The 27,694-nt window shown below is 42.4% G+C and overlaps 1 protein-coding gene and 1 long non-coding RNA gene across 16 annotated transcripts; one reads left to right on the forward strand and one right to left on the reverse strand.

Moving 5' to 3' along the window:
• Nucleotides 1-516: 516 nt before the first annotated feature.
• Nucleotides 517-27,002, forward strand: LOC131666731 (tropomyosin Per a 7.0102). Of its 15 annotated transcripts, none has more exons than XM_058939606.1 (10): nt 517-676; nt 3,078-3,216; nt 3,593-3,718; nt 14,146-14,279; nt 16,135-16,252; nt 19,393-19,463; nt 21,060-21,135; nt 21,923-21,985; nt 22,551-22,620; nt 23,387-24,893. In XM_058939606.1, the coding sequence occupies exons 2-10, from the start codon at nt 3,103-3,105 to the stop codon at nt 23,467-23,469; spliced, it is 855 nt and encodes a 284-aa protein (XP_058795589.1). In that variant the 5' UTR covers nt 517-676; nt 3,078-3,102; the 3' UTR covers nt 23,470-24,893. The 15 variants fall into 15 exon arrangements, with proteins under 15 accessions (XP_058795589.1, XP_058795587.1, XP_058795588.1 ...); XM_058939604.1 differs by lacking the exons at nt 19,393-19,463; nt 21,923-21,985 and adding exons at nt 20,074-20,144; nt 21,498-21,560; XM_058939605.1 differs by lacking the exon at nt 19,393-19,463 and adding an exon at nt 20,074-20,144.
• LOC131666733 (uncharacterized) lies at nt 7,076-9,081 on the reverse strand. The gene is made up of 3 exons (XR_009302126.1): nt 8,730-9,081; nt 8,297-8,512; nt 7,076-8,233 (listed from the first exon to the last, which is right to left on the reverse strand). It is a non-coding gene; the product is annotated as an uncharacterized LOC131666733 (long non-coding RNA).
• Nucleotides 27,003-27,694: the final 692 nt, after the last annotated feature.

Genomic DNA, 27,694 nt, shown 5'->3' on the forward strand with positions numbered 1-27,694 from the left:
TTTAAATAATCACATTTAATAATTATATCTGGTCAGCAATGTTTATGTTAATTAATTTTTAAACTTTGGAAATTCAAAAAACAATCGTCTATATAAATATATATATATATATATGTGTTCGAAGTGTAAATTGATAGATATTAAAACGAGAGGTGAGCGTGCATTCGATTGAATCATAAGAAATGTTATTCGTACACAGTGAGTAAGAAAAAGTATGCCGAGTATGTGCAAAGAACGACACAATTCGAGAAATGAAAAAAAGAAGAACGAGAGAACTTTGAGAAAAGTTAGAGCGCGCGCGAATCACGGTAGAGCGAAAACGAGAGAGAGAGAGAGAGAGAGAGAGAGAGAGAGAGAGAGAGAGAGAGAGAGAGAGAGAGAGAGAGAGAGAGAGAGAGAGAGAGAGAGAGAGAGAGAGAGAGAGAGAGAGAGAGCGAGCGAAGGACGAAGAAACGAACGGCTCGAGTCGTCTTGGCTAGCGTGTCTCACACCCTCTTCTTCCCAAGGCAAAGGTGGGAGATCTCGTAGCTGCGTGCGCGAGAGCTTTTCGGTGGCAGCTCGGCGCGCCGAGACAGCTCAGTTGCGGCCAAACTCGCCAGTTGAGCGCGCACACGAGAAGCTCGGACGTACACACACGCCTTTCAGCGCAGCAGCCACCGTTCGCCTTTCGCACAGCGTGAGTAGCCTCCGCGAAGCGCCGATCTGCCGTGCCGATCGGCCTGCCCGGCGGCCGTGCGAGCGCGTCGTCTTTTTTGGCCGGGCCGTGATTATTTTTAGGGACGCCCGCTGCGAGGAACGCGGCCCGCGGCGAGCTTGCATTGCCTCGCGACGCCACGGCACGCGCGATAAGCCGCAGCCGTGGTCGTTCTCGTTCCGCCCCGAGCGCCGGATTTTTGCGGCGTTAACCCAGCGGCCGAGTCGCGAATCCAGTCCGTTTCTCTTGGAAAGTCCCGCGGTCGCGCTCGCGCGAGCCTCTGCCTTTTCAACGAGCACGCCGCTTAATTGGCCGCGGACGCGCTTCCCGAACGCGAGCGCACGCTCAACGTCCTTTGGCTTTCCGGCTCGGGTAAGTTGCTCTCGCCACCGTTCGAAAGTCCCTGCCTTAACCTCGATCGAGCTGCAAGCAAAATCTCGGCTTCGCAAAAAGTTTGCCTCGCGGTTTACTTCAAACTTTTCCACGCTAACTAATTGCACGCGATCGGGGCCTGCCGGAGAGGGGGGAGGGGGGTTCACGATCGCGCGGAAGCCGGCGTTTTCATTTCCGTGAGATTTTTCCGGCTGGTGTAAGGGGACACCGGTGTGCTCGGCGCGAACCCGAAATGGTCCGACGTGGAATACGAACGCCGCGCTCTCGATCTTGCCCAACCTCGCCGTCGTCGCCTTCTTTTACGCGCGCGTAAAAATATCCCTTTCTCTCTCTCTCTCTTTCTCTCGCGTACTCCTCTTCTTCGATTTTTCCCTTTCCGCGCGCGCGTCTCCAACGTCTCGCGCTTCTGATTTCCACTGGAAATTCTGTTTTCGTCGATATCGACGTGGATCGCGTTTCCTGACGCCCTCATGCCGAGCTTATCATTCGCAAGCCGTGCGGGATTCGGATGTATGTGCGCGCGTTATATTTTTTTTTTTTGGTGCTTCAAGTCGGTGCCGCGGCTTGTTTGCGAAAACCGATTTGGTGCATCGCGCGTATACTCGTCGTCGAAAAATGTGCGGGAGCGAGTCGAAAATAAGCCGTTCCAAATTAACCGGCTATGTTTGTGAGATTATGTCACTCCGCAACGCATAATATCCGGAATTTTCAAGTGCTAAATTTACGATTTCATTATTTATTGTTTTCAAAACTCGACAAACAAGTTCGCATTGTTGATGATATAATTAATTCTTGGTAACTAACAATAATTCTCGAATGGCTGTTTAAAAAAAATTAAATTCCTTTTGTAATCATTTTCCATGTAGTTAGGATAAATTCTCATTTCGTTCACTTTCGCTGTTTCTGTTGAATAATAATGCCTTCATCGGTCTCTTGTTTTTTCTCCTCGTGTACAACATTCCACTAAGGTAAATTCTTGGCAATATTAGATGAAAAATAATGAAACGTCGATGACACCAAAGCTTCATTAATAATAACGAGTTTCCGAAATGAAACGACGGCTTTAATTATTGAAGTCGACTGAAAATTGGCCAAAGTGAAATAAAAGCTATTGAAATCGCCGATGATTCGTCCACATATCCGAAACTGGAACGGCAGTCGAACGGGGTATTTCCGCGCGCTCGATCTATCGAAAGTCGGAGTGAACGTTTGGCCAGTACGAGTCCAGGCCGATCGGCGGCAGCTAAGACCTTCCGCTATAAATAAAGCTCGTGCGCAAGCACCCGGTCGCCTACTAATTATATACTTGGATGCGCAGGAAAATACGCTCAGCCGGCTCTGGCGGCGCGGCGGGGCTTCCTTTCGCTCGATTCGATCTGCCGCCGCGCCAAGGATCCCAATCGAAAATCGACACCTCGCTTTCGTAGATCGGTATTAGGCTAATGGAGCTTTCGAACGATAATCGTGACCCATCGTAGAAATCCCTTAAAAATAAGACCGGCAAGTTATAGGAGTATCAAATTTGCAAATGAAAATGTTTATTTTGAGACAAACGTAACGGTACAAGAATGCGCGACAGCTCTAATAGTCAAATGGCTAACGATGTTTGTATTGCCATTTGACTATGTCAAAAATATCCTACTTTTTAAGCCTCCGATGCCTCAAATCAAACTTTAATGTTTTTAAATTAGAACAGTATAAATAGACAGGCCAAAAGAAGAGGAAACGTACGAAAATATATCTACAATTGTAATATGCTTTTTTGTTTGCGTTAATATTTTATTTATAGCAACAAGCCAGGCTGAAATTTACATGCGTTGTTAAATAATTTCCTTTTGACTGCCTCCTGTTTTTATAAACAAACGATATTGGCTCGGTAGATTATATGCTCTGAGTATGCCGAATCGACGGGCACCTTCTAAAAACAGCAGTCGCGTTGAAAATCCGATAGACCGCTTGTGGCTAATGGAATGTGTTATTGTTGTTGCAGCAGGTAAAAGCAAAAAGCCGCCATCATGGACGCGATCAAGAAGAAGATGCAGGGAATGAAGCTGGAGAAGGACAATGCGATGGATCGCGCATTGCTCTGCGAACAGCAGGCCCGCGACGCGAACGCGCGCGCGGAAAAGGTACGATTTATCTTACTATCCAGATGGGGCGCTCGGATCAATTTGCCGTGAAAGACTTTGTGATGTGCGCGACGGGTAACTTTCGCGATTCCCTTTTATTTGCGCGCGCGCGCGCGCGCGGGCGAACTGCTGTCTCGAATCGGGATGGTCGGCCGGCACCGAACTCGACGGAAAGGACCGTTTGAAAAATCGATCGGCCGTTAACGCGATTTCAAAACGCGACAGCTCCGTTGCGCAACGACGGAGCTTTTCATCGCGAGACGCAAGTGCAGTGTAACATTTATAAAAGGCATCGCGCGCAAGAATAAAGATCTATATCAAGCAAGGACACGCGCGAATTAATCCATTTTTGGTGTTGGTGAATGTTAAAATGTAGGCCGAGGAGGAGGCCCGCGCACTGCAGAAAAAGATCCAGACCATCGAAAACGAGCTCGACCAGACCCAGGAGGCCCTTATGCAGGTCAACGCCAAGCTCGAGGAGAAGGACAAGGCTCTCCAGAACGTGAGTAATTTTTCTTGCTTATTCGCCGATCATACCTCCTTTTCTTACTGTTCGTTATGATTTTAATGCGCTGGCAAATTAAACGTAACCAGGATGAAGTTTGAGCAAGTTTCAATAGGCTTATCGAGGAATATCAATTGAAAAAAATAATCTTAAAATAATATTTGTCCCCGCTGAACATGTGAGCCAATTGATCGTAGAAAGTGCAAGCATCTTTCTAAAAGAATACGAAAAGTACGTCAAATATTCGCACGAAAAGAAATGACGAGCACGCGCAACGATATCTCGCAGCCGCGATGGCTCAAGTCGAACATGTTTTTTCCAAATAAAAAGAATCAGCAAAGGCGCGTGCCGGGAGCGACGAAGAAAGCCAAACAGCCTTGTCCCCGGCGTGCGGCAATCAAAGTCAATGTCTGAGAGTTTGCAGAATGGTTTGCGGCGAGGCCGAGCAATATTGAAAAAACAGCGATGCACATTGTCGCGATATCGCAACGATCGATCGCTCGACAAGAGAAAAGAGGCGGCAGCGTTGACAAGCATTTACCGTTGAAGATGCACTGCGTATGTATGGTACCTTGGCCGTGTGCGTGTGCAATGTGTAATGCTGCAAGAATGCCGTGACGTAGCTCGCACTCCTCTCTCTCTCTCTCTCTCTCTCTCTCTCTCGCTCTCTCCTGCTCTTCTTCGTGCTGCTGTCGTTGTCGAACCGAGTCGAGAGGGAGAGAAAGAGAGAGACGCAGTATCGTCTTACCCAAGAGCAACGACGATCCACCGAAAACTCGTATCGCATACTATATATACGCTACTTGCTAACTGATAGCGCTGATCCTACACATGCCACTTTGCTTCACTTCTTGACATTCTGTTCAGCTTTCCTCGTATTTTTAGATGGAACTTTTTTCCCTTCCGAATAGAGCATCATTCACTCGAAGAGAACTCGTCAATTCGATTTTTTTAAATTTAATCTCCATCCTGAAAGCGATTCCTTTCATACCGAAGTCATCAAACGCTACTCCGCGTGAGAATTGCAACAAATCTACGTTTTTTGGCCGAGATGCTCAAAGCTGCGAAAAAGTTGTGCGAAAAACCTCGCTGACGCAAGCGTGTCATTCTGAATGAATTGATATTAAAACAAATCTAAAGTAAAACGAGAAAATGCGCTGGAAATAAAATAAAATGTTCACGAAGCAAGCATTTCGTTTGGAAAAAAAGGATTGGCAGTCGAACGAAAATACCCAAAGCTCGCATAAACAGTCCAAGTTTTAGCTTCCAGCACAATAAGCAGCAGATATTTCTGCGAATCAGTTGTAAAAACACAGCGATTTCTCGCAAGAAATCCAGTGGGAAGGATAGACGTGAACAAGAAGAGAGAGAGAGAGAGAAAGAGACGGAGAGCATAACCATACGTCTATATACACACACGTACAGAATGTTAGTGCGGTGGCAGCTGTGTGGGCCACACGCGCAACGCATGTCGTCCAAATTGGTAGCTCGTGAACGACCTTCGCTTTCTCGTCGTCGTTGCTCGAGCGGCGGTCGATAGAGCGGGTGATCCGCAGTCGTGCCGCGCGCACCAACCTCGTCGCATTCTCCTCCCTCTCTTGGTCTTCCTCTTCGCGACCGCCGCCGTCTCCGCCGGCTTCGCACGACCGACGACCCAATTTCAAAGCAGTTCAAAGATTCCCGCCTGGCGCAATCGTATCTGGCAGTGCCATCTGTCGGGATCGAGCGCAGGTAGCTTACGGCGGAGGATCAGTCGCGAGTAAAATGGAGTCGCGAGCGGTGAAGGTGGTGGTGGCTTCTCTCACCTTCGACTCATCATCGTTACGTTGGGCTGCGAGCCCACGATAGCGACGGCCCAATAGCTGTCTCGGAGAAAGTCAATTTTTCTTTGTTTTCTCTCCGCCTGACACACGACAAACAACGACGAGAGAATGTCGCTGGCAACTTGCGCACCGCCTACCTAACCTACAAGCGTACACAACTTATGTCAGAATGGCAGAATGCAGACAATAACAAGCACCAGTTGAGACAGATTACAACGTATCACAAGCAGCCAGAGTCGCGCGAAAAAGAGCAGCAGCAGAGATAACTATGGAGCCGATTCTGTCGTCGACGAGACGTCGAGGTCACCAGCATCATCCTCGACACACGACTAGACGTCGTTTGGATCAGAGTCAGCTGATGACAAGCACGACGACGACCACGACCTCTTCGATAACAACTTCCTCGGGCCCCGACGGTGGACCCGCGCAGTGTGGCCCCATTGGGGTTGTGAATGCCATCAACAGTAACATCGAGTCTACGGAGAGTACCAGCCCGAGGTCGTCTATTAACCTCAAGCAGGGCTCGCCAAGGCGAATAACCGCCGCAGCTAAAAACAACAAGCTTCAGGACAGCCAGTCCAACAATAACATCTGTGATAATAGACTGATCGTCATTCATAACGAGAGGCCCGCGCAGTGTGGCCAGGATGATGACACTACACAGAGCGAAGCCAAAACTAAGCTACATAGTAGTCTTAGTCTCTCCGACAATGAAAATGACTCTAAAATAAGCTTCGAACTCGAGCACGCAGTCGCTAGAGCTAGAGGCGATGGCAATTCTGACGAGGAGGTTGTCACTGTTGAGGAGGATCCAGAGCTTATGGAACTTGCCAAGCTCAGGTGCTCAAGTGAGCAGACGGAAGTACAAGCTGCCAGAGAGGCCAGACGGAGAAAGCGATGTGCTGACTATCCTGGCTTGGCTTTTGGATGCTCCATATTCTCCAGCGATACTATGATGAAGTTCAGTCTCATTCGAAATGAATTGCAAAATATTATGGGCAATCAACTAAAAAGGGTTAGTATTGCAGTATGAATTGGAATTTCATCCAATGCTATACATTAAACAGATAATGTAATTGTATGCATCAACATGGTTTTCTTATCATTTTTAAAATTAATCAAACTATACTTTCATCTTAATTCTTTCCAAGTTCTAATGTAATTGCTTCGCAATGATTTATAGAGCTATTCATATCTTTTAGTTAATTGGAAGGCATTGAATAAATTTTTCTTGTGGAATTGCATAAAAAAATTATTTTAAAAAAATTAAAAACTTACATGATATTCTCCACTCAGGCTTTGTTTACAAGCTAGAGATGAATTTAGCATTAAACATTGGAATATTTTTGTTTCAATATGCAACTGTTACCTATAGTGATGTAGTTATGCCAAGTGGCTATAAATACTTTATTGAAGTGATCCAATGCCTTTGATTTTTATTTGATAACAGCATTGCATCAGCTCATGAGTTTGAAAATAAATTGTTAAAACTTTTCAAGTTATTTGTATTATAAATATTTATAATATTAAAATTAATTTAAACACTTTTTATGGTATATGTAAATATAAATTATTTCACAATTTCATTATTATAAATATGATTTTTTTTATAATTATGTTTTCTATTTTGTGTAACTGTTACTCAAATTGTCTAACTTCATTTATACAATTTTCATAAGTATTACAAGCATTATTTTGGCAATATGTTAATTTTTATTTTTTTTTTTTGGTTATCTTATCAATATTGATGAATCTTTGAAGAGGACAAACATCAGGGAATTTGTAAAGTATTATCAATTGATAAAATTTACAAAATATCTCTTGCTTCTGAAATCAACAGATTTGGTATTCTTATTTCATAAGTTGGTAAGAATTTCTGCATTGATTGATTTTCTAAATAGATAACGTGAATAGCCATCAGCACGAAGTATTCATGATTGAAATATTACTTGTGTGAATATTTACTCTAAAAGGTGCTACTTTTTAGTAAATTTTGTCTAAAGTGCAAGTCTTCTTCGCAATAATAATAGTACATTAGAGTTGTGTAATTTATTTACGCAATCTCTTGAATATTTACTCTAAAAAATGTTATGCTTGTCAAAATTAAATAAATTTCTATTAAATAAACTTTCGAAATGCAAACTGTTAATGCAAGTGCCAGCACAATGCTCTCATACCTTTGCACAAACGGTTGAGTTATATGTAAACAATAAAAGCGTAAAATCGATACTGTCGATGAGAAATTGAACGCGTTCAACTTCTAAGTTCGATCAACAAGTGTTTATCGCGAGAAAAAATAAAAATAAAAATCGCCGATCGGTGTTATGTGCGTATGTACTAGCGAAGCAACAAAGCGAAAACGAGTGAAAAAACTGATGAAAAGCCATTCATTAATTGGAGGTGTAGATGAACGGTGTGTGCACGGTCTCGCAGCCATCCGGCGTAAATCCCCTCTCGAGCGCTCTATAAATGAAGTGGCTGCAGGCAGCAGCAGCACAGAAAACCGGAACGCAATGCTTGGGCGCGGTATTTCCGGGCTTTTCATGACGTACGCACGCACGCATGCACAGTATATATAAGTATGCACGGTTGATTATGCGACGCTCTGTACTTTTAATAGATGTTGCAACCTCCCACTCGCACACACATACATTGCATTAAGCGTGAGAGCCGACAAATGGCGTCTAACCTACAAAAAAAGCGATCCCGTAACCTTGCGTGCTTTCGTGAGGATTCTCCTTTTCGTACATACGTGTCGAATATTTTTTTTCGCTGATGTTTCGATGTCCATTTGGTGCCACGAAGCAACACTAATTTTTGCATGACATGTCGAACTTTGGTTGTCGTCCATGAATCTGCCTTGGCGTACACAAGACGAGGACTACTTTTTCGTTCTCTCTATCACTCTCTCCCCTTCGGCAAAACTGTACGACTTTTATATTCGCAAGACTACGAACTCCTTATAATGCTGTAATTACAACTGTTCTTTCGTGAGTAGTACTTGAATTTTTCTGCTCCGTTGATTTTTTATTTTTATCATATTATTTTTTCTTTAAAACCTTTTTTTAACTATTAATAGAACTATTATTACTTGATTTAATTTGTCATAAGAGTTATAAATGAGAAATTGGCGAAAACATTCGATTGAAAAACATGTTTTTATATTTTGTAAAATCCTTACTTACATTTGTTTGGATCTTACGTGGAATTTCCGTTTTGTAACACCAGGCAGATTACGAACAGGTTTAAGGAAATAAAAATGAAATCAAATTTTTTCTGCTAAAAATTGGGTGCGAGTTATTAAAGAAAAGTGTGAAACAAGTGGTAAAAAGGGCGGGCCCACTTGAGGTGCACAAAGTAGCTGCTCCAAACTCCAAAACCTCATACTACAACAATAAAAATCGTGGCTACGTAGTGGCGGTCAACCATAAACCCATTGTTCTGTCTCTGTCACTCCTCGTCCCCGTAGCAGTAGCTCTTCTATCTATACGATCTGTGAGTACCGGTCAGTGGTCGTCGGCTTTTGACGAAAGAGCGCATGCGCTTCAACTGCCAATACAAGCAAACATATACACACGTACACAGGCAGCAGCGGCGTACCGACCAATATCGCAGCTTGGCGGAGTGCGGCCATCTTTGCCGCGAGGGTCGAGCCGTGCGCGAGTGAGACAGCGAACTAGCTAAAGTAAGTGAGAGCAACAAGGACACAATGCTCAAGAGAGAGAGAGAGAGAGAGAGAGAGGGAGAGAGAGAGAACGAGAGCTGCTAGTCGGTGGTCGTCGCACACACGTAGCGCTCTGTTCGACACACACCCTGTTAGCAGTCCTCGATCGAACTTTGCTCCAGCAATAGCAATCGCGAGTGCAGTGCACGTCGTCGTCTGTGCTGTTGTATTACTAGCGTTCTGTCGAGAGAGAGAGAGAGAGAAAAAGTGTGAGTCGCGATCGGTCGAGCAAGTGACGTTTTGTTCGCGAGTTTTTTGTTGCGGCCTTGCTAGAGGCAAGTTTTGTGTGAGAAAGGAATAACGAGAAAGTAAGAGAACAAAAAATGTCGACCCAAATGCAAGGTACACTCCTCGATGTGCTTAAGAAGAAGATGCGTCAGACCAAGGAGGAGATGGAGAAGTACAAGGACGAGTGCGAGGATTACCACAAGCGGCTCCAGGTTGAGGTGCTCCGTCGCGAGGAAGTAAGTGCCCAGCTACACTCACGCACCAAGCATCTCTCACGGCTTATACAGTGGCTCCCACACCCGGGAGAGGCACGCACCCACCACCGCCGCCGCCGCTACTGGCTCTATACGCACTCGTTTCTCCGACAAAAAAGTTGTAGCCGAAAATGTTTAACGACAAGCTCGTCTGTTGGTGTGTGTACGCTTGTGTGGCAGTTACCGGCAAGCCTTAAATATGTAGCATGACGAGTGTCATCACAATCGCGAGCAAGTTTTATATACGTGACCGTCAGCTTTCCATCGAACGCACCGTTCCATTTCCACGACGTTTTTGGCTGCTCTCTCGCGGCTAACCCAATAAGGCGCTCGCTCGCTCTTTCACGCGCGCATATCACAGCCGACGATGCCTGTAACCAGAAAGAATCCTCTCTCTTTATCTTCGCACCTGCTTCCGTCGGCAATTTGCATACTATCGTGTTGCTATTTTCTCCAACATCTTGTAGGCATCTTAGGGACGGCTCTTGTTATTTCGCGGTCTTGAACCTGAGTAGCGCCACTGACTTATTGGTGTCGATCGATCGATTGAGCACTTTTAACACCCTGCGGTGTGTGTGTATGTGTGCCGTTGCTGATGTCACGCAACGGCTGAGGGTTATTAGTCACGAAGCGTGTTCACGGTTGCTTTAATATGAGATTAGCCACGAGGAAAACTCAAGGCTTTCGAGATACGCCACATTACTTTGTTTTCATTTTTCGAGTCCGCCTGTGTGTCTAATAATACTCGATTGTTGCCACCTGCAGATAGCGCTACGATGGATGCCATTTATCGATCGATTACATTGTTAAAGAACTTTATTTTGAGGATTCTTATCAACACCAAATATAAATATAAGTTATTGTTCAGCTGTAGATAGCTATACTTAGTAAAAATAGTTAATAAACTGCTAATGTTATTTAATTGCACCGTGTGTAGCATAGCAATTAGGGATAAGTGAACTGCTTAGCGACATTATCTTTCTCTCACACTTCGCTTTGTTCGTGTTCTGATAAGTCCACTACGAGACGTAAGCTGTAGATGCTCCATTTTTAAGACAATCAAGAGTTGTTGCTGATAATGTCGCCACTTGACACTTTTTTATACAAGATAAAATTTTGTTCATTCTTGTCGTGATAATGCTAATAGTCTAATAATTAAACTTTCACTTAAAAAAACGTACGCGGTCTTTGATTCCTTATAAAGTTGATTTGTTAAATAAAATTGTTCTATTATTTGCGAGCAAACTTTTCATATCCCTTAAGCAGTTTCTAAGAAAGAAATCAAGCTGAGTTCATTCAACTACCTCTCTCTCTCTCTCTCTCTCTCTCTCTCGCACTTATCGACGAAGCCTTATTGCGCAAAAAAGTTGAGCCCATAAGTTTAAAGGATCATTCGCTGACTTCGACGAACTGGAGCGATCGATGGTGGCGCTTCTCATAAAAAAAATGCCAGCAACGATTTGTGTTCCTTTACTTCTCTCGCAGACTTTCGAAATGACGTGTCGCCGGTGCTTCTTTCTTTCTCACATTTTTAGTATTTTTTTCCTCTTTCTCGTTGGCTAATCCGTAGCCATAATATCCGACTCGAGCAGCGTAGGAGGTTTACGGTTAAAAACGTGCCTTTGAGAGAGAAATACGTCCAGTCGAGGCTGAATATAATTTGATCGAAAAATCACTCTTATCTTCAGTCCTTACGGTGAAATGAGTCACGTTGTGTTGATATTAATGATCGTAGTCTCGAAACTTCGTACATAGTATTTTGCCGTGAATCACGATCAGTCTGTTCAGCAAAACGTCCGCGACCTCGTTTATGCTTCGGGAATTCCTTCATCAACAATATCAAGATTTGTAATTTTTTTTCTTAAAAATGTTGCTCGTGTGCAGTAAAATGGCACCCATGAGTAGCAAGACAGACGTAAAAAATGCTGCTCGCTTTCTAAGAAGAAAGCGCTCATGTCGAACACGCACATGTTTCGGATACGTTACTCGTATTAAGAAATGGTGTCTCTGACTCATTGTGATTTTCGGCACGCAATTTATTTGCGCGTAAGCGCCGAATACGCGTACAATAATTAAAGAGTATCCATTTAAAATAAAGAGTACGGACGTTATACACTTTACAATTGAAACGTCTCCCGTGTGCGGCTCGAGCGACGTAAAGTTTAATTAGCAACGCCGCGGAGAGCCTCATTAACGGTCCATAAAGCAAACGCAGTTATGCACATTCTTAAAATCCTGCATCTTTTCATCTCCCTCGAGGCAGCGATCAATACTCAACGGCTGCAATTTTAATTCAATACGTCGCTGCGCAAACGCGCCTCTCGTCCGCTTCCGCTCTCTTCGTTTTTTTTTTATTCCCTTTTCGAGTATCCTCGGCGCGGCGTTGCAGCACCAACTCGCGAAGTACCAATTATTTTTATATTCCAAGGACGGGGCAATCATCCCGTTTTGCTTGCTGCAAGAACAATATCGCGCCGACTTGTTCTGCCTGCGGTGTATCGTTTCGTGATCCCTCTCGACGGCGAATTCCTCGCGCGGAGCTCTGTGTTGTGATGCTCGACCGGCTGTCCGATAATGCGGCTGTTGATACGAGTAGCAGCTTTTCGCGGAAGCCGCGGCTAGACGATGTGCATTCGTTTAATTTTCTTCCCGCGCCGATTTCAAATCGCTGTTCTAATTTCTCGCTTAACAGCAGTATCATTTGATGTCAACAACGCTGAGGCTTCGAGCAGCCAATATCGGGCTTTCGAAGCAATTTTACGCGTGGATAATCATCTCTCATTCGAAATGTTAACATTACGCGTAAATACTGTAGATCTCACGATCCGAGCATCTGCCTTGTATAACCTAAAGCTCTCCAGATTCATTGAGACGGTAAAAGACGGGCGAAACTCGTCTCCGTTTTCATCGAGCTAAATCTCTGGTTCGAGTCAACGCCAACGCCGAAGACGCCACAGGCTACAGGCGAGTGGTAACACCTGCCTGACGTTGGTTGAGCACGCTGCATGCGATCGTCCCTAATCGGCGTGGCGACAGAGCAGCAACGAGCGCGCAGTCGAGCCGCTGTTAGCGCTGGCGCGAGGAAACGACTGGCCACACCCACGCTTTTGCCGTTAGCGACGCGACGAATGTTCGCGCTCATTTTTATTCGTTCGCAAGCGCTTCGATCGGAATTATCACCCGAACAAGCAAGCACTAATTGACTGTCGGTAAGGCGCACGCCGTTAAAACGCGACGGCGCATTAGAAACCCGATCCGGAAAGCGATAACTTGCCCGAAAAGGATGAAAGGCCAAGCTCTAATCGACGGACCAACGACTCGATTGTGTGCGTAATTATTCGTCGAGAGCGACGGGGATCGGCTCGGCTGACTCGCAGCGCGCCCGGAAAGACGGAGCAGAGGGGGGGGGGGGCGGCAGAGAAACAACGAGAACAACGCTCGTACACGCGCGCGTGTGCCGACGCGGTGCGAGGGCTGCGTGTCTCATACGTCCTCCTCTCCTGAAATACAGCCAAGGGAGAGAGAGGCGTGCCGCGCCGCGAACGCAGCGTTTGCGTGCGACGCCGCGACGAGGCACACGCGGCAGAGGTTTTCCAGCAGCTGGCACAACGAGTAGCCCCGCGGCTCGTCGCTCGCGAGACGAAAGGCCGAGGGATCGCTAGCTGGCGATTTTTCCGCGCGGCCGCCGCGCTCGCCGTCACGCTCGACGTCATCTCTCTCGGGGCTGGGCAGCCGCGGCCGCCAGCAGCCGATTCAGCTCGTTGCTGCGCCAGCGCGGCGCGCACTCCTTTCAATCGCGCTAATTGAACGCCCAGGCCCGCGCGCCGCCTCTCTGTCTCTCCATTGGCGCTTTCGAGCGAAATCAAACGCCGAAGGCAGTGGACAGGGTGGACAGGCGCGTTTCGGTAGCACTCCTCTTCCAGCCTTGGAGTCGTTGCGACACTGCGACGCCAGCTGTTTCTCATCGGTGATTTTTCCGCTGATGAATGAAATTGCAACGAGTATCCGGGAACCGCAATAAGGCAGCGTATCCGCTCCTGCGATGCGCGCCTATGGAAGCATATCGAGACTGATAATTTGTTGGCATGACGTCAGGCGCCGCCGTTGTTCGATTTAACATTGCGGGCAGCGTCGCTACATTGCCATTTTAGAGCCTGCGATTTTCCAGCCGTTTAGGGATTGCTTTTTTAAACGATGGCATAAGCGGCCTCAACGACCATTCCATTTTCGATCCGAGCTTGTCTTCGTCCGCAGAAGGATGATTCATTATGGTTGCCCTTATGCAAGCTGCCGTCAATAGCTGCCCGATAGAAATCCATTTTCTCGAAGAGCGCTCGTTACGAATTGCTGTACGATGCAAACGACTAACGCTCGATCGATGTCTCTCTGTTTCAGGCCGAGTCTGAAGTCGCCGCTCTGAACCGGCGCATCCAGCTCCTCGAGGAGGACCTCGAGAGATCCGAGGAGCGCTTGGCGACTGCCACCGCCAAGCTCGCCGAAGCCTCTCAAGCTGCCGATGAGAGCGAGCGGTAAGCAATTTGCCTCACCAAGGCAACTATTTCATTGCGCATTGTTTACCTTTTTTTTTTTATCAACGTAGAGAATTGATCAGAATTCACGTACGATTTTTACATCAAGATTTTCTATCGGAATTTTTATTTCCTTGTCAAGTCACTTCTTATTGCAAATTTATACAGTTCACTGATTCGAAAGATGCTCGTACACAGAATAAATTAATTTGATTGTTTTGTGTTCAATTTCCAATAAAAATTATATTTCAAATACGATTCATAAATTTGAGCTAGGGCAATGATTGTTCGCTGAAATTTTTATAAAATAAATTACGACTAATTCATTTTTATATCCAGATAATTTACGTGAAAGCTAATATCGTACGAAAGTTCTGATTTTTTTCTTGTCTATTGATGCTTTGATAAAACGTGTTTTAAAGCAGTATTGAACAATAGAATTTAAAAAATAGTAGAATAATAATCGATTTCCCATAGTAAATTACAATTTTTCTGACAGTCTTAATTTATCCAAGCATCTTTTTCTCAGTGTCATATTAATTGCGGAGATCCGCGCTGCATTCAAAGAGAAATTTTTTTACCGAATACATTTTCACATCAGTTTAGTTCAAGTTGATTGCAAGTAAAGTTTTCAATATCATTCAGACTGTCGGAAGCAAGAAAATCGGAAAATGTTTATTAAACACCGCAATCTCGATACGACAAATCGTGCAAAAACAAAAAGAAACAAATTTCTCTGAATGGAAAATCCATCGGGCAAGCGAGACCACACCCTCACCGTACGATATTCCAGTCCCGATCCCGACCCACCCAATCCGATTGGCCGACCTTCCAAGACAAATCGTTTGCCCGCCGGAAAGTCCTCTCTCCGCGCTACAATGAGAGCGTCGCGTGCGCGAACCCGAGTCATCGCCGCGCATCCTCGCATTCCGCGATGCTAACGCTGCGCTGCGTTACGTCTTTTTCATTCGCGCGCGCCGTAGACGACTCGCGGAACTTGCAATTACCTCGTGCCTATCAATTCACGCACCTATCGAACGTGCACAAGGACGGTTTTATAGAAAATTTGCACCGCGATGACTCGATGCCAAACGCGAAAGATACGCCCAGAAAGCTGCCTCTGCGTTACGCAAGTCATTTTCTCTCTCTCTCTCTCTCTCTCTTTCTCTTTCTTGATTACAATACTGCCGAGAGCGTGTGATTGACCTTAATTATTCGCGCGTTACATCGAAATCGGTTCCATTTAGGCAGAAGCAGTTTTCTGGACTTTCAATGCCATTATCTCCGGTTTGTTTTCCACATCCTGTTCCTTGTTCGAAGATGCTTTTGAGAGATTCATCCGCGAGAGGAAAAAAAACGCGTTCATTGTTGAAGCCGATAAACTTCGCGCAGTTACTTGACTGGTGCATGACCGAGCGCCGTTTCCTGTTTTCTCCTAATCAAATTAGATTATTTTAATGTCGAGGACTACTTGTTCGTTCTTATTCTACTCTACTAAGTAAATGACAGCTGTACACGTTGTTTGTCGATTTTCTTGGAAATTTTATTGAAAAAACGTTTTCTTTCATTGATGAGTTGTATTTGATTGCGCGCACCAATGACGTCGGACAAGTACTCATTTTTCCCTTCGATCGCTTGACAATACGCGAATCGCTGGGGCCAAGCTCGTTCGAACGAATCTCTCTTTTTCATCACTTATCTATCTTTGAAGACGTTGAAAGAAATGAGCTAAATTACATTTGCCATTGCGCATTATTTTCTTTGACCGATCTTTCAACGTTTCTAACAATAATTAAAGAAAGAATGTTAACATTTTCCCTCGCAAACGAACGAAACGAAACGAAACGAAAACCAGGGTACGCAAGGCTCTCGAAAATCGCACAAACATGGAGGACGATCGGGTGGCGCATCTGGAGCAACAGCTGGCGCAGGCCAAACTCATCGCCGAGGAGGCCGACAAAAAATACGAAGAGGTGGGTTTTGTCCTCGCGACGTCGTCGGATGCTTCGATTAGTCCCTCGCACATTCCCCTCAATATACGCCCATTATGGGCAGACGGTCGATCGATTCGTTCGGCGATTACGGAAGATACAGTTGAATCAGTTTGTCCGGCAGGAATCGCAATTGAATGAATTCCATCTAGCGGCAGCTACATGCCTATTTTGAAAATTGTTAGACAACGTGAAAGCATGCTTCGGCCGACCACTGACATGCATTAGCATGTAATCGTCGCTAGTTTTACTCGAAGACGAAGAAAGAGTATCTTCCCGGTCGTTCGCAACGGATCGCTCGACGAAATGACGTTTTTAGGCGGCGCAGCGGATCGGCCGAGCCGGTGGCGGCGAGCGGAGCTGATGAATGTTGAATTTGAGAGAACAAACCGATGATAAACGTTGAGAGAAAAAATGATACTAATGTTGAATATTATGTGGTGACCAAAGCGCCCGCAAGATCCTCGAGAACCGCAGCTTGGCGGACGAGGAGCGCATGGACGCCCTGGAGAATCAGCTGAAGGAGGCCCGTTTCCTGGCCGAGGAGGCCGACAAGAAATACGACGAGGTTTGCGAACCCAATGTGCCGCCGCGAGTTGTTGCAGCTGCCGCTTGTGGTGTTGTGAAATCGAATGATAATAACAACGACGACGACGGCTCCTAGTCCACGGTTAAACTGCCGCGGGGGGTCGCGAATACGACACACGAAGTGCCTTACGTTTCGGTTTTTTCTTTTCTTCTTTTGGTGTGTGTGACTATGTGGCTGATGTGTGATCACTTGCGTTGATATAACTCTGACGGACAGGCTACCCCATCGAGAGAAACAGTGTTTTCCAAAATTGTACATTTGCTCAAGCGTTTCGATGTATAATACGCTTCGTCATTTTTCGCCAAATTCTCGCGGGGGAAAGCTTTATATCGTAAAACAGCTTTTTGTATCTCGACGGTGCACTCCAATTCCATCTGCATAACGTTAGAGCTCTGTATATAGATTATGATAGAATTCTCCTCTTCGTTCGGTGATCGAGTGAGCGGAGGGTTTAGAGTGGTCAAGGTAACAAGTGTGATGGTGCTTCGAGATTGCTATCAACGTGTACATAAGGCAAACCGTGTTATCGCTCACTGGTTCATTTCTCAACCTACGGCAATTTTCAAAAAGTGATATTGAGAAATATTGTGATAAGAAGATTATAATTGGATTTGTTCTTTTTATTTTGGTGACTATGGTGCTACAATTTTTAAGGGTTTTATCCGTCTTTGCATGGAAAAGATTTTATATTATCTCACAAGTGTTATGATCGTAAGTTTTAAAGTCAAAAAAAAACAAAAAGAAAATGTTTCCTATTCTCACGCGATCGACGACAAATTGCTCGGATATGATTGTTTTGGGCTTTCCATCTGCTGTCGAGATTTGTGCGCGAGCGTTGACATTCTCGTACGAAATCCTAATGGTCGGATCGCTTTGGGGCCATGAAACTCAAGGCAAGTTGCGCTTTGATCAACGGAGGACTCGCTTTAGCAATAATAAATTGAGAGCTGTTTGAAATAGATGTCGAAGAATTTGGAACGCGCGCAAACCAAATGTGTCAAAGTAACTAACAACGTGACAAAATCGGATTTGCCGGAATGCTTCATACTAAGACAACTGCAGCTTCATTTTTTTTCTTGCAAGTACGTCTGACATTCAATTATTTTCAAGTGGAAAGCGTTATTTCGGGCCTATCCGGTCGCATCTAAATGTCGAGAAAACGGCGTTGAAACGGCGAAGCTTTTAGAGCTCCATGAATATGATAGTCCCGTGCCGCGCGACTTTTTCTATGCGGGTCGAGATCGCGCGCGGATTCCCAAGTGGGATACCCGCACGAGAACGCACACACACACATTCGCTGATGTATCCTAAAAGTCACTTGTAACCGGATTCAAAGCGTGCTTCATGCATACTGAGCGCGAATTTGTCACTGGAATTTCGAAAAGCTTCTAGACCTCTCCATAGCCATTACCTCCATTTCGAGGCTGCAATGGATATGCGATGGTCGGTGCTTTGCCGGTAAGTCTTTCATTCATATCAGTTACTGTAAATAATTTATATGAATACGTAGTAAAATTAACTATGATATCTCAAAATTTAATATTACTTTACGTTGAGTCTTTACTCCTTCAATATTTTTAAACCAGTTATTTCAGCGAAACAATCTTAGCGGAACAATCTTGACAAATTCGCGTTCAATTATAATTGGTAATTTGGCTGATTATTTGGTCAAAAGTGTTTTTGTTTTAACGTACAGAAAAAAAGAAAAACTCAAAATTACTCGGTATTTGTGATTGTGCTTGTTAACGCAAAAACCACTGCCAAATTTAGCGGATGTAGTCATATGTCTTTCAATAACGCAACAACAATTTTTTTTTATCTGCATCGAACTAATCATCCAAAGTGGACGAGCATGGCGTACTACTCCCTGTGACGGAAGCGGCATAAATGACTGACTTTTCTTTCTCATAGTTTACTCGACATTTAATCGTGTGATTGCAGTGATCGCTAACTGTCTGTTGCCAAATTTGATTCCCTGAACATAAAAACCACGTGACATTCCAGCCATTTTTGTCGATAATTTGTTGTGCTTTTGTTTTTTTTTTTATTCTAATATAATGTTTGCCGCTTCAAAAATGTATTTTTATTTTTATTTTCCTTATCGCGCGCTCAAAAATGAAATGCCGAGATCAAATTAAATTTACATCAAATTGAAAATACATTTTTGGAATCATTGTCGAGAGATGAAGGAGTTGGTGAAATTTGCTCACAGCGATATCCGTCGACTATAATTTACCAAATTCGATAATAACTTGTGCACCAACGCGCCAGAGCGATTAGCCTGCGTGCGGCATTTAGACGACCGCGTAATATCATCAGGCGGCAATCTCGTTCATCTCTCGATCAGAGCTCGTCAACAACAACGAAGCTCGGCCTGATAGTAAAAAGGCCTAGTGCAAAGAAAAAACACTAGCCGAGCAGGAGAAAAGCTAAAAGTTCAGAAAAACACGTGAAAGATGCTATAACAGCTGAGCTTTTGAAGCGAAAAATCAATTGGCGGTGTATGGTGACACTATGTATGTCCTTAATGCAGGTTGCCCGTAAATTGGCCATGGTCGAAGCTGATCTGGAGCGTGCCGAGGAGCGTGCCGAGGCTGGCGAGTCGTAAGCACACACACACACACACACACTCTCTCTCTCTGTTTGCTATTTGCTCTTTTATAACTTTGTGTGTGCGCAAAGTCGAAAATGGCTATATCACCTCCAACACAACGAAGCGCTTATTTTTATTTTTTTTTCTTCAAGTGTCTTTTACGGACGCGCACGTCACTTGCCGCGCTCGCACTTTCCAATTGTGCCCATATAACATGTGTTTTATTTTCATACTTATTAGATAGTGTCGTACTAATTGTCTTCCATTTGTATTGCGTTTTATACAGTCTGCAGTTGTTAATTTTTTAGCCCTGTTACTAAAGCCGAAGCACTAGATTCTTTTGCAATCGAACTTACAGATGTTCGTTAAAAGTTTGTGCCGAAACTAGCGATTCCATCCCCTGCGTTCGAAAGCCAGCACAATCAACGAGAGAACAACGTGTGTCCGGAGAAAGCAGAGCAGCGAGCTGTTTGAGTTATTATCCTAATTGATAGCATGTGTTATTTTGAATTTGACTTATGCCCCCCCCCAAGCCCCTCATAAAATAACTAGCACCAAAATCCAACTGGTTGCTTGTTTGGCAATTGGCATGACGTTTGTTGTTTTGGCTATTGCTCACAGGTCGCCAGAAAGCTAGTCATGATGGAGCAGGACTTGGAACGCGCCGAGGAGAAGGCTGAGCTTTCTGAGACGTAAGTTTACCCTGGCACTCCCCGCATGATCTCCCTCTGCCCCTCCCCTCACCGCCTAATTTGTGCTTTATCGTGTTGTTTTACGTTTTTACACTCACACTGCTGTACATATACAGAAAATTATGTACGTGGGTTTGTAAGCATACTAAATCAAATCAATACTTGCGAAAATCTGAAAAAATTCAAAGTTATATGAACATGTTATAAATTATACCGATTTTCATTGGAACAATTCATTTATTCATCTTAATTATGAACAATAATTTGTTTTCTATAACGAAATCGATTGCATTTAAAATGGTTGAACGTACATACATTGTTTTCTCGGCTTATTTATAATTACTACGTCTCTGATTCCTCCAGAACTGATCGTCTTGTTATTGAATAATCATAACGCGCTTTTCGTTCAGAAATAACGTCGCTGGGAGCTATCGGAAAAATTAATTATAGAAACAATCGCCTCCTAGTCTCGCTTATGAATTAAAAAGATTGATTAAGTAAATGAGAGCAGCAACTGTTGGAATCCAGGTCACTTGCTGATTTACAATACGTGTCGCTCGCGAGCGCGCATCTTCCGTATGTTTCGATAGTTAACGCTGGGTACAATCGTTACTCGCAACCGACAGGACTCAACTCGAAGAAACAAGAACAAATGAGAAAACGGTTGCAATTGAAATGAGCCGATTGGCGGGAATAGTCGAGCACGGGAGACCGATCGGCATTTGGAGGAACGAGAGGCGCCGCGTGAATCTGGCCGGTGTGTGAGCTGCGCGCGATCAAGCGTGAAATGAATCCAAAAGAAAAAAAGATCGAATGAGTCACCGCACGCTCAACGGCGGCCAGAGAGTCGCGCCCTTATTTGCCGATTTCGCAATAGACGCGTCTGTGCCTACATTTGCTTCCAATCTCTTGCAGGAAAATCGTCGAGCTGGAGGAGGAGCTGCGCGTCGTCGGCAACAACCTCAAATCCCTCGAGGTGTCGGAGGAGAAGGTATGATGCCAAGATCTCGTTCTATTTTTACGCTCGAAACGACCTGCTACGTCATTTCGCCAGACCGCGCTGGCCGTTCTATCGGCTTTGAGGCTGTGTTTACTCGGTCCAGAATTTCAGCCGTGAATTTTAAAACTGAGCGACGCTTGTGTGCCCTCTATTCTTTGACAGTTTAACGGAACAACGATAAATCTTGATAGATCATTTTCGTGAAAGGTCTTGCAGCTCAATTGGAATAATTTGTAGATTGTGCACGCGGGAGTAGCTCTTAATTCCGATTGAAATATATTTGAAAAGCATCGAAACAGCGGAACTAACGATGAGCCACGAGTTAACGAGTAATGAAAAAATATTGTAAACAGGCCAACCAGCGCGAGGAAGAATACAAGAACCAAATTAAGACCCTCACCACTCGTCTAAAGGAGGTACCCGTCGTTCGGGAGTGCCTTTGTTTTTCTTTTTCTTGACTTGTGTTTGATTGCTCTAGTCTTTGCAAGCCTATGACTTCCCAAAGACAAATAACACGTCGAGGATATCGAATAGAAAGTTTTCTCATTCAAATCATTTCTTTTAATTCGATGTCCTTGTGCTAATGTAGTACCTCTAATGCGATACATAACCGAAACATTGTACGATATTCGTTCGCAAATGCAATGTATACACGCAATATCAATTACCAATATACCGATAACGCTTCTGTTTGTGTTTTTGTTTGTACTAAAACATTTTTTTTCCGTTTGTCTCTTTCTTGTTTGTGTCAAACCTGCTTACACTACCGCACTCTCAGGCTACGCAGAGGGAGGAAAGTTTCGAAGGCCAAGTTAAAGTTCTGGAAACGCAATTGAAAGAGGTAAGCCCACGACAGGTCCGTTGGTTTTATTTTTTTACGTTACTGTACAATTCAAATCCCAAAGGATTTTTCAAATTCTCATTATCTACGGTACTTTCATGACATCCAATTTTTACTATCGTAAAATATTAAAACTATAATGTCCGTGTCAGAGAGCTTTGAAGTAACGATGACGCAACGTTGCCGATATGGTTACAAAGAGTCCGAGTCAGGTATGGAGCATGTGTGTGCCGATACAAAATTACACATGTGAACATATCCTAATAACAATCAGATTCCAAGCATACCAACCAATTGCTAGATATAAATAAGTACAATGCACATTGTACATTATTTTACACTATATATATTCAACTTTGTTTCTGCATGGCAGTGTGATAATGTGAATTGATAACCTTTTAACGATTTTTTATTTTTAAAATTTATTTTGAGATTCGTAATAACATTTTTTTCAAAACCATTAAAAGCAACAATTATGCGATCAAAATATTGATAAATGATTATTTTTAGTGGTTTTACCCTAACACCTTATTCGCTTTCACTACAACGTATTTGTATTTTGCAGGCTGAGGCCCGTGCTGAGTTCGCCGAAAGATCAGTGCAGAAACTCCAGAAAGAGGTCGATAGGCTGGAAGGTGCGTTATCATTCAATTTAATTTCGAACAAATTATACCTGGAACAAACAGTGAATCAACTGATATTTGAAAATCGATATTGCAATTACACTTTTGGAATGTCTAAATTATTTGTAAAAATTTTATGAGGGCTTTTTAGTTGATTAGTTCCATTTTTGTTAGAAAGTCATCCATACAGAAATTTTGAGCTTTGTCCGTTACCAATTGCGTTTAGCAACGTATGATCAATGAAAACACAATTTAGATATTACCAAGAACATATCTCGGAATTGCTTTATCGGATTTTACGTTATCAACGCTTACGTGTTGGTGACCGATATTACACAAATAGAACCCCAGAAAAGAAAAAACTTGACGGTCGTGTCTCAATATCGAGACGAACAAGTAAGCTGACCCGAAAATACCTACTTCGATGTTCTAATTACCTCAATTTAATATACCCATATTCGCAACTAAAATCGCTGCCTTGTTATATTGACAAGCTTAATTAGATCCTATTCTCAGCCTACGACGATGACGAAAAAATTGCTCTGGCATTCATTAAATATGTCAGAAGAATAGGATCTAACTGATCTTGCAAGCGAACTTTGTGCTCCGAGCCCTTTTTAAAGAAGCTAAGTTTGTTTGATATCTGTTTAATGTTGATTTTCAAGCGAAAAAGCAATAATGATTTAACAAGCGAACGCAGGTGAGATGCGTGAAATGTTACTTAACCCCATTTAATGACTTTTAACGCGAGAGTGGCCCTAACGAGTGATCTTTACAGACGACCTCGTGACCGAGAGAGAAAAAAACAAAATGCTGCAGAACGAGATGGAGGCGACCCTGCATGACATCCAGAACATGTAAAAAACAAAAAAAAAATGCTCGATTCCTCCGCTCTCCCGAGTTTACGTTGTGGTGCAAAACTAGACCCGATAACAGATAACACACAAGGGACACACCAAACAATACAACAACAAAAACTGCTGTCTTTTTAGGCTTAGTCTGTAATGCTGTGTCGTTCGCTGCTACGAGCGGACGGCAACAGGTGATGCGACCGGATTATTCTGTAACGATCCTCGATTCGTGGTTTCAAAGAGGAACAAAACGACAAACGATTCAAAAGCAAAAACTAAAGTGTAACACAACCGTCCGATTATGATCGTGCCTACGATTCTTCCACGCGTATTAACGCTAAATTAGGAGCGCGCGAGCAAGCCTGTGCTCAAATTGTAAAAGTATTTTTGATCAAATTTATCATTTCGCACTTGATCATGGCGCCAAACAAATTAATTGTCTTTGCAGATCGGCATTTCGAGCGACACTTGTATCCCCTTTGACTTATATTGGAGTTCAAATTATTTGACAGTATTGGCAAATAAGGCATGCAATAATACTTCCTATGTTAGTAATGTTTTTCATTTCATGATCGTAGGGCTGTGAAAGTAATAATGCTTTATCTTTATTCTTATGTAGTATTCAAACAAAGATAATACGGATGATTTTTTTTATGTCAACGAATCATTTTTGTTGTTTGTTTGTTTGTTTGTTTTTTTTTTAACGGAATTGTATATTTTAATGTCAATATATCGATCATGCTGACTCTACAAGTCTTCAGTGTAGATAAAGTAGATTCCTATAAACTTTGACAGCCTCTTACAGTGAGTGAGTATCGCTTGAAATGTGTAAAGAGTCAAACCGAAATGTTTATGAGCATATGAAAAGGTGGACTGATAAAGGGTTTCGCGGGACGAATGCGCGCATTATCTTCGTACAATATTTGGCAAAAACAAGTAATCATCTATATATTATGATTGTAAGAAAGTTTTCTAAAAATTATAAACGCACACGTTGCGTCGTGCAATTTATTAAGTAAAAAATGAACGCGAACAATCACTCCGACTCAGGCATTCCGTCGATCAAACTTCCAATAAGTTTATTAGTTTGTAATCTACTGTCGTTTCTCGCGTCTTTCTGTCTCCTCTCTCTCTCTTTCTATCTCTATCTCTCTTTGTCTATCTGTCCCTCTCTCTTTCTCTCTCTCTCTCTCTCTCTTTCCGTCTCTCTCTCTCTCTCTCGCTTTGTCTGTCTTTTAAAACACGATCGCTCTTTTGCCATCGTTCTCGCCGATGAAGCTCAACGTGCTAATTTCTTTCTATCGCTCATTTTGAAGACAAAGAAATGCATGATATAATTATCTTTCCGGTTACGAAACAGTATTTTGTTACAAACATTCCGCGTCAAAATTAGTAGAATCAGCTGTATCATGTGATTTTTTTTTTCGTCAAGCTTATCGACGTTCTTGTTTTCTTCCTCGCGCGCATAGAAACGCGCATAATGTTTGCATGCACGAGTCTGAATATATGATCGAAGTAAAGAAAAACGGTGCGGGAGAATCACGATTGAGTCTCTGATGCGTTCTATCGTTATTTTTTAAATTGTTTGATTGCAAATAAATGGCGATGAATTTTGAAAGTTCTACAGAAGCCCCGAGGTATATCGTTTAGTCTATTAATTTACTTAATAAAGCATAAACGATTGGAATGATCATAACACTAATATTGTAATATTAATTATATATATTGCTATTATTATAAATATGTTTATAATATATATTTTGATTTTGAATTGTGTGTGTGTTTTATTTTATTTTCGTTGTCTTTTTTTTGTTACATTCTATACTAACAATAACCATTATAATATAATTTTGACGCTACACTCCTACACTAACGTAAAACCCTCAACAAACTATTCCAACATTATGTACGTCTATTAACATTAAATTTCAATTGATGCTACGTGTAAAGACTATTCATTGTAATGATAGTCAGCAATCAAAGCATACGTTCGGCTTTCGAGTTGCTTGAGGTAAGTGAAGTGTTTTTATTATAAAAATAATTTGCGTCATTGTGCAGCTTTTTAAAGTTTATTGTAAACATGAAAACGATAACGTGTATTCTTTTTACGACCCGGATACGTAAGTTTTTAATTCATCTTTGCTTTTAAAAAGATAAGTCCACGACATGTTCGCTAAGTTTTCATTGCTTCGATATAATTGTTGGCGCGCTTCAATTAATCTCATTGAGCAATGAATTTGCAACTGCTTGCAGATGAAATGGTGGCGGAGAAGGAGAAATATAAGGAGGTCGGCGACGGCTTGGACAATGCATTCGTCGAACTTTATGGCGTCTAAATATTTATATTTCGCAGCCATAACAACTAACGCTTCTATAATAATGCTTTTACAATTTCGCTTCATTACCACCTTTTTAACAGCAGTAAGTTTTACTCATTCCTTGACGACCTACCGTCCTGCAATTGCTTCTTATCCTAATATTTGGGAACTTCAAGGTGGTTTTACTAGATTTTTCTGGTACTGTTGGGTTAAAAGATCATGAGATATTGAAAAGACTTTGGTTGACGGGTTCAAATACCAAAAATAATTGAAAAGTTTATTTATTTAATTTCATCAAATACTACTGTACTATATTTATGCATACAAAATGAAAAAAATTCAAGATATAGTAACTATGCTGTTATTTATTCGGGAATGGAATTTGAATTCATTTGGAAGTTTGAACTACTCGAGAGCAAATTTATTTGCACGGGCAACGACGAATAAGACATGAAATCGATTGTGGATGAAATAATTTACAGACGAGCTCGTCCACGAGAAGGAGAAGTACAAATACATCTGCGACGACTTGGATCTCACTTTCACCGAATTGGTTGGTTAAACCTCGCAGCACTGAGGAAATTGTTATTCGAACATCCAAAACAACGAGAAAGAAACAAACCCGCAACAAAAATCACAAAATGTACATTAACAAAATTGCCGCAGCGCGCCACCTCAGACAACGTCGATCATAATGGCAAAGGAACAGATAATATTATTGAGCGACATTACCAATCGTTGCGTAATATTTTTTTTTCGGCACACATCATTACTACTATTAATTATTATTATTACTTGTAATATTGTAATTAAATGATAACTTATTGTAAGCCACGATTTAGCCTGATTTGCCCTCAATCTCTCACTGTTCCCCACGTCCTCGTTGTTTCTTTCCAAGCAACTTTTTCGTTATAATAATCATTATGTTTATTTCTGAAAGCCTATAAGCAGATCGTAATATATTTCACACGATAAAAGAGGACATATGATAGATGTAAGCGTCTATAATTTACATGTAATTATGCCACACATGTATAAATCCATTCTACATTGTTTTTTTTCAACACTAACATTGTTACTCTTTCATTGTCAAAAAAAAAACTTCAAGAATAAACCGAATTCAGTTCACTATAATGTATTTATTATATGCAGTGTAAATGTCAAGTATTTGTTCATCTACTACAGTTATTTGGATTTTATAATAAAAACGTTTTGCAAAATAGATTTATATTGCTTTTGTTATTTTTGGCTATAGTCTTACAGTAATTAAATTTGTTGAAAAGCAGTTATTTTATTGATGACATGTTAGAGTAGATGGCAGTATGTCAATCACCTATTATAAAATTTTTGCGATCGTAAAACTATATATACGAGAATATAATCGTTAGGTCTGATTGTCATATATCAGCAGGTATCTAAATACATCATTCCTTTATATTCATGATGAATCATTAATACAGAGAAGAAAGGTTTGAAGTCTTGGATTAGGCAAAGTAACTTAAAAATTGATTTTCTTCTATGTTTAAAGAGTTAGCTGCTAATAGTCAAATAAAATTTTAATAATTGCACTAACTTGCTAATGATTTGTAAAAACAATTTTATGTAATGATGCTTCCTAACTATATGAGCAGTTCCAAAATGTAAATGATAGAACGGTATCGACGATGAGCATTCGCAATAATTAGCCTTTAATTAGGTATTTTATTTCATTTTATCCGGGGTTTCCGATTTGTACATACACGTGTTGAAAGAAAAACCTCACTAATAATAAAATTTTTATTTTAAAAATATTTATTCAAGTATTAAACATGAAATATATTCGAACACATGTTGTCTTCGGTCGACTATGCAAACCTACTGCGTTTCTATGGTACTTAATAGTTCAATTTCTCTTCGATATATACTTTCCTAGTTATA

The sequence above is a fragment of the Phymastichus coffea genome, unplaced genomic scaffold, assembly GCF_024137745.1.
Source record: "Phymastichus coffea isolate CEN01 unplaced genomic scaffold, Cenicafe_Pcof_1.1 PCOF00060, whole genome shotgun sequence".
Taxonomy (NCBI): Eukaryota; Metazoa; Arthropoda; class Insecta; order Hymenoptera; family Eulophidae; genus Phymastichus; species Phymastichus coffea.